Source organism: Lutra lutra, chromosome 6 (genome assembly GCF_902655055.1).
Source record: "Lutra lutra chromosome 6, mLutLut1.2, whole genome shotgun sequence".
NCBI classification, from domain to species: Eukaryota; Metazoa; Chordata; class Mammalia; order Carnivora; family Mustelidae; genus Lutra; species Lutra lutra.
In genome coordinates, this window is record NC_062283.1 from 34,427,013 (window position 1) to 34,433,712 (window position 6,700).

Below are 6,700 nucleotides of genomic sequence, written 5' to 3' on the forward strand. Positions count from 1 at the left end.
CTCTGAAACCATGAGCCCCAGAGCAAGATGATGAGGGAGAGGTCAGAGTAAAGCCTGCTGTTGAGACACGAAGCAGGTGTGGAGGTCCGGAGGAGGTGGGCAGAAAAGGGCGGAGGGGCAAAAACGCGGGAGCTGCACGCTCTCGGCGGCCATCACGCTGCGGTGCCCAGGACCAGCCTCTTTAAGGGCCTAGCAGTAGATGGCGCAAAGCGGGGTGTTCTGAGCCACGGGGCGCCCAGGACGGCACCTCCTCGCCTTGGAGCCAGTCTAGTTGTGCAGCGCGCGGCAGCGCCCTCTAGCGGCCGCAGACGCGGTGCTTCTCGGGGTTGAGCGCCCGAGCCTAGCTGCGCGGTGGGAGAGGGAGCTACAGGGGTAGGCATCTCGCGAGAACAAGAGCCTTATTTGAGCGCATGCGCCAGTTCCCTTACTCTCTTTTCCGGTTACTGCGGCGCGAGAATCATGAGGTGAGTGGCGCTTGGGGAGCCATCCACCGTCATCCGCGACTCCTGGCACCGTGGTAGGGAGGGGGACTTGCGGGCTGAATCGGTAGTAGTCTTTGCCCCTGCTTCGCTGAGGGGCATTTGTTGCCAGGCGTCGTCCTGCGCTGCCCGGCGTTCGAGTCCGCCTCTCCGACGCTTGCATCGTAGTCGCACTCAAAAGGCCTGACGTGGTGTCCGGAATGCCCTCGGTGTGCTTCTGAAGGCTCGAGGCTTCCGATCACGCCGAAGCTTCCAGGTGCCGATCCGGGCCTTGCAGGTGCTGAGCGCTCGTCTTGCTTCTCTCTCGCAGCAGCAAAGTGTCCCGCGACACCCTGTACGAGGCGGTGCGGGAAGTCCTGCACGGGAACCAGCGCAAGCGCCGGAAGTAAGCCGGGCTCGACGGGGAGGGCAGCGGCGTGCGAGCCGCAGGCGGCGTCCTCACTCTGTCGCCTTCTCTAAGGTTTTTGGAGACGGTGGAGCTGCAGATCAGCCTGAAGAACTACGATCCTCAGAAGGACAAACGCTTCTCGGGCACCGTCAGGTTGGCACCGCTCTGACCCCACCCAGGCCTCCGTGCCCCGCCGTGCCCCTCGCCACCTTCTAGGCCCCTGTTGAGCTGAAGGCGGGCGGGCGGCCACGGCGGCACGGACGCGCTTGGGTAGTTCAGACCCCCTGTCCCGGGCAGGAGTGGCTGGACGGACCCCCACCCTGGGTCTTAAAATAAGAGGGGAGGCGTGGGGAGGCCTTGGCCGAGCCCGCCGGCTAGTTTGAGAAGCCAGACTAGCTGTTGGTGAATGTGGACGTTCTGGGTAAGGCTCCGTGGCTGCCGCGGTCCCAGACCCCTTCACCTGCTTTGGAAACCCAGGCGGGGCTTGACCTGTTCTGTCCCCTAAAACGCAGGCTTAAGTCCACTCCCCGCCCCAAGTTCTCCGTGTGTGTTTTGGGGGACCAGCAGCACTGTGATGAGGCCAAGGCAGTGGATATTCCTCACATGGACATTGAGGCGCTGAAGAAACTCAACAAGAATAAGAAGTTAGTCAAGAAGCTGGGTGAGTGTGGCTTGGGCTGGTTTTGTATTTGGGCAGACTGTTGTCATGGGACTGGTAGAAGAGAGACGTGGCTGCCATTTGGATTTTAAAATGATGGAAGAGGGGGCAGAGAATCGTGGAAAAGCTCAGTTGTGGTGAGTTGACTTAAGTGATAGTTTAACCTATATTTGCTTTGAGGATTCTTTATAAACAGGGGAGCTCCCCTAAGCTCACCAGTCAGTCAGGTGAGTTAGGATTTATGCTTAAAGCTCTTTTATTTCTTTTCTTCTTCTTTACCCGGTGTAAGCATTTCACAGATAGGAAACTGGTACTCTGGTTATCCTGTAACTAGGAAGTAGGCAGGATTTGAACTCAAGGAGTTTTAACCAGTGTGTGCATTTGCTTTTAGAACATGAGTATGGGTCAGCCTGAGCTTCTGACAACAGGTTTCATGTAAATGTTGAGCCAGTAAAAGTCCAAAGGATAGAGATAAGCTGGAATAAGGAGAGGGTATGTGGGGTGGGGTAGAGTTTGGTGGTTAGAGGCCGCTTTTGTGGTTGGTTGACAGCTGTTTGGAGGTTGCCTTCCGGGGCCAGTTCCTAAGCATCCAGTGGCTTCTTTTTACCAGCCAAGAAGTATGATGCCTTTTTGGCTTCAGAATCTCTGATCAAGCAGATCCCACGAATCCTGGGCCCAGGCCTGAATAAGGCTGGCAAGTTTCCTTCCTTGTTGACCCACAATGAGAACATGGTGGCCAAAGTGGATGAAGTGAAGTCCACCATCAAATTCCAGATGAAGAAGGTAAGGAGGTCTGACTACCATGCATAGGTTAAGTCTTGGTGATGGTAGGCACGACCAGTCCTGAAGTTTACCCCCATTCTTTGAATGGGAGCTCTGGTTCACAGAATTTCTGTGGATACTTAGGACATGTGACCGTCCCTGAGCAGAATTGAAGCTTTGCACATAGCCCTGGTCTTCTGGCCTGGGGTTGGTCCTGTTCATTAGGGTCACTGGAGTTGGGGGAGGGATGGGTGGAGCCTATAGATGTGCCTTCTCTGGTTCTTTTCCATCTAGCTACCAGCCTGATTTGACTTTACCCTTCCCACAGGTGCTGTGTCTAGCAGTGGCTGTTGGTCACGTGAAGATGACAGATGATGAGCTCGTGTACAACATCCACTTAGCAGTCAATTTCCTGGTGTCCTTGCTCAAGAAGAACTGGCAGAACGTCCGCGCTTTGTACATCAAGAGCACCATGGGCAAGCCCCAGCGCCTGTACTAAGGCTCAGTTCAATAAATCCTAGTGCTACCGTTACCTGGGCTGCCTGTGACTAGGGGGAGGGAGGTGCTTTGTGAGCTAACATGGGGTGCAGTTTCTGGCACCCCCTGGTGGGTGGTCATGTGCTCCATACTGCAAAAAAAGAAGTACATTCTGTCTGCCTTCAAAACTATATAGTCTTATATTTAGGTATTTTATAATTTGTAATAGTAGGGCTGCTGAACCTTGAGAAGGGACGATCTGGGCTATGACTCCAGCCTGTAGTGCTTCCACTGTGTACTAGTGGAAGGAGAGGTGTAGGACCTTCACACTGAGGACATGGATTCAGTTTTCAGCAGCATGCTGCTTAACCTGAAGTTGCTTTTCTGTACATCATGCTTTGATTCCATGGGTTTCTTGTGTCCCTCTAAGTTGTACATCTTGGTACTTGGTTCTTGGTAGGGATCACAAAAACTGTTCCAAATGGAGATAGGGTTCCTAGATTCTTCATATGGGAGTGGTGCACTTGATTTGTTTGTCTGACCCTAAATTTAAATACTCTAATTTAAATTAATTAAAATTAATTTAAATTTAAATTCAGGGTAGTAATTTACACTCAGATGCTTAGGAAGACACAAGTAGTAGACCTGTACAATATTGTAATTGCCCCTGCTTCCTTGGCAAGCTTAGCAAATGGGCTGTGGATTCTTCCAGACCCTCTGCTCTCCAAGTAGCCTCCCCACCCTTGACCTGAGGCCCTGCCCTGGTGGAGGTTTTGTGTTTGTTTTTTAAGATTTTACCTGAGGAAGGAGGAGATGCAGATTCCCCAGTGGAGGGTGGGGGTAGGGGGTGAAGCAAGGCGAGGCACTGCTCAATCCCAGAACCTTGGGATCATGACCTGAGCCAAAGGCAGACTGAGGCATCCGGGCATCTCTTCCTATTGGAGTTCTTGCCTCCTGCACCCAGTACAGGAAGGTGGGTTTTGGTGCAGGAAATACCTTTAACTTAAGTCTGCTTCATTTAACTTTGGTAAAGTAACAAGTTCATCCCTCCATCTTAATATAGCTGAAGGGCTAGTGGCCTGCTCTTGATTATTCTTAATTTTGGCTTAGGTGGGGGGATTGAGCCCTGTAATGGGCACGAAGGATTATCCGTTTGCCCCTCCCGTTCACTAAAATGAATGGATAGACGTTTTTTAAAAAATACAGCTGAAAAGCTAATCCAAAGCATAATCAGAATGTACCTCAAAACAAGCTCGAGCCATGAATGATAAGATTTTCACCAAAGATCCTAGTTTTGTTTTTTCTATATTAGCTTTTAAGTTCGTAATTTTGCTTAAAGGTAAAATGGGTACAACCTAAACTTGGAATGATCCTTGGATTTGGGTTCTCAGGGTTAATAGGTGTAGTTCGCTCCTTCTCTGGTCTGTTAATACAGTATTAGGAGTGATAAAATACCTAGGCTTGTCAGACAATGGTCCAGAGGGAGGGGGGTAAACTGGCATATGAAACTTAGGACCTAGTTTTATTGGAAGAAACTATGCAGAGTAAAAGTGATTGGAAGTTTACATATGTTGGCCATGTTTAACTCAGAGGGAAGTGATTATCTGGGATTTTCTGAAGTTCTGTGATCTTTGTAATCAGAAGGAAAAAATACTAAGGCAACAAAGATATTTTGACGACTGAAGGAATGTAATCAGGACTGACATCTGCTTGGTCTCACTGTGTGCACTCAGGCACTGAATACAGCAGGCCTGAGAGCCACAGGCAGAATAAACCCTCAAGCTGGCTAAAGATGGGCCCCAACTGCACCTCTGGCAACCGGTCCTGAGGGCCTTGGTGGACAGGGTTCTGAGCCCAAGACCAGAGAGACCATTTCTGTTCCATCAGCCACCGTGCTGTCTCAACACAAAACCAAAAAAACAAGTTTTTTTTTTGTTTTTGTTTTAAAGATCTTATTTATTTGGTAGAGATCACAAGTAGGAAGAGAGGCAGAAAGAGCAGAGAGCCCAATTCGGGCCTCAGTCCCAGGAGGACCTGAGCCGAAGGCAGAGGCTTACACTGAGCCACCCAGGTGCCCGAGCCAAGGGTTTTAGAGGTGGTTTCTCCCAACCTCCCATGCATACTCAACTATTTACCGGGCACCAGAAGACGGCCTGTGATTTGCCTGTGGGTGGAACCCCTTCTACTCCCTGAGTTTTTGAATCCCACTTCTCCCATTCAGGAGGCATGTGAGCCTGAATGAGTCCATTCTCTCAAATTGATTGTCTCATTCGAAATCTCAGATAATGGCACCCACCTAAAAGACAGTAGGATCAAATGCTGATGCTTTGCACGGTGTCAGGCTCTTGGTGCTCAGAGGGTGCAAGATGGCTGCAGACAGTTGGGTTCCAGCCCCAGCACGCAAATACCTCCTTGCTTGGTTCATTTGGGTTAGGTGCTGATGAATGGGGAGAACAAGGTGGCTTCAAAATTAGTCATGCCCTCCTATTTGAACTGAGCCAAGGATTAAACATTTTTTAAAAGTTTTGGAAACTTGGGGGAAGGTAAGTGGGCGTTTTTAGAAAAGTACTTGGGAACTTGAGTCACCTGGATTTAAATTTACCCATTCTATCAAGCTTTAGGTACTGGGGTAGGAGTCCTTAAAAACCCACTATATTAAGCAAATGCTGACTCACTACTTTCCGCTGGGCTGTGGGGAATCTAGAGCCCTGGGACCTGCTCCCTGGAGGCTCAAATTACCACAATAAAGAGTAGGCAGCAGAAGGGAAAGCAAAGGGAAAATGTGTGGAGGCCAACTGATTCCACTGTGAATGAAGTTGGCTATTTTAACCAAGTCCCAGCCTCTGGGATGATCAGTCTAAAGCTTAGTGTGCACCTGAGTGAGTATTCAGGGTTCAGGTATCTGGAGAGCCCCAGTTCAGGCGTTTATGCTACAGGGAAATAAAGAGCTCCGGTGAAACCTCAGTGCCTAGGCTTTGACCGTGGAACTGGCTCAAAAAATGGCATTCCTCCCTCTTTCCTGGGAACATCAGAATGGGAATGGGGCAGAAAAGATAGAACTACTGTCCTTGTCTTTGGGGTCCAGCCATCTTGGCCCTTCCTTGTAGCTTCCCACAGAACCCTGAGCAGGGGTGAGCCACTTCTGGGAGAGGGCCTTGGGCTTTGGGCTCACAAGACAACTCATTCTGGGTCCTTCCTTACTTCGGGACCTTGAAATTAGTCATCACCGATCTCTGACTTCTGGCTCTCTTACATTTGTGTGGGGGGAGAAGGAGGGGATGGGGCAGAGCGGGGTGGGGTTGGGGAAGACAAACAAACTCAACTATCTCAGTTGAGTTTTCCCCATGAGACCTATATGATTTTAAAAGAAATTACCCGAAGGCTGTTTACTCCGGGGCAGTGAAGGCCACAACACACGTGATGATGCCTCAAGCACCCAGTAAACAGAATTACCTGTTAGCCCAGAGATTGGATTTTGCATCCAGTCCTAGGTCAGCACATGGTCTGGCCTAGGGTCCTTCATAAACTACTTTCTGACTCCACGAACCCCACCTACCTGCCTGGAGTTCAGGCACTGACCCCATCCTGCAAGTGACAACAAAAGGCTACCTGATGATTTAGTCTACCAGGTGCATGGACTTGAGAGTCAGGCTGACCAGATTCAAATCTTGGTGTATAGCCGGTGACCGGTTGAACGAAGACAACCTTTAACTTCATCAGCAAACTTGGCTGAGCAAATGAAAATATAGGATGTTCATTTAAATCTAAGTCTTAGATAAATAACTTATGTCCCCTCACCCTCCCCGTTCTCTGGTCCCTGCTGTATGAGTACAAGCGGGCTCAGAGGGGAGAGCAGAGCTCAGCCAGGCAGACAGGAACATGTTGGAATCTGGCTTCTGCTAGCAGCCATTCCCTCGGGAAAGCACTCATCCTCCC

The 6,700-nt window shown here is 50.2% G+C and overlaps 1 protein-coding gene across 1 annotated transcript; it reads left to right on the top strand.

The window, feature by feature from the left end:
• The first annotated feature begins 329 nt into the window (after nucleotides 1–329).
• RPL10A (ribosomal protein L10a) lies at nucleotides 330–2,819 on the top strand. The gene is made up of 6 exons (XM_047733493.1): nucleotides 330–464; nucleotides 790–864; nucleotides 940–1,020; nucleotides 1,380–1,528; nucleotides 2,136–2,308; nucleotides 2,616–2,819. The coding sequence occupies exons 1-6, from the start codon at nucleotides 460–462 to the stop codon at nucleotides 2,784–2,786; spliced, it is 654 nt and encodes a 217-aa protein (XP_047589449.1). The 5' UTR covers nucleotides 330–459; the 3' UTR covers nucleotides 2,787–2,819.
• The last annotated feature ends 3,881 nt before the right edge of the window (nucleotides 2,820–6,700 follow it).

What these genes read in the sequence shown, in the direction of transcription:
- RPL10A (XM_047733493.1), top strand. An exon ending in CGCTTCTCGGGCACCGTCAG is followed by an intron (nt 1,021 to 1,379) that starts GTTGGCACCGCT and finishes CCTAAAACGCAG; the next exon opens with GCTTAAGTCCACTCCCCGCC. An exon ending in GAAGTTAGTCAAGAAGCTGG is followed by an intron (nt 1,529 to 2,135) that starts GTGAGTGTGGCT and finishes TCTTTTTACCAG; the next exon opens with CCAAGAAGTATGATGCCTTT.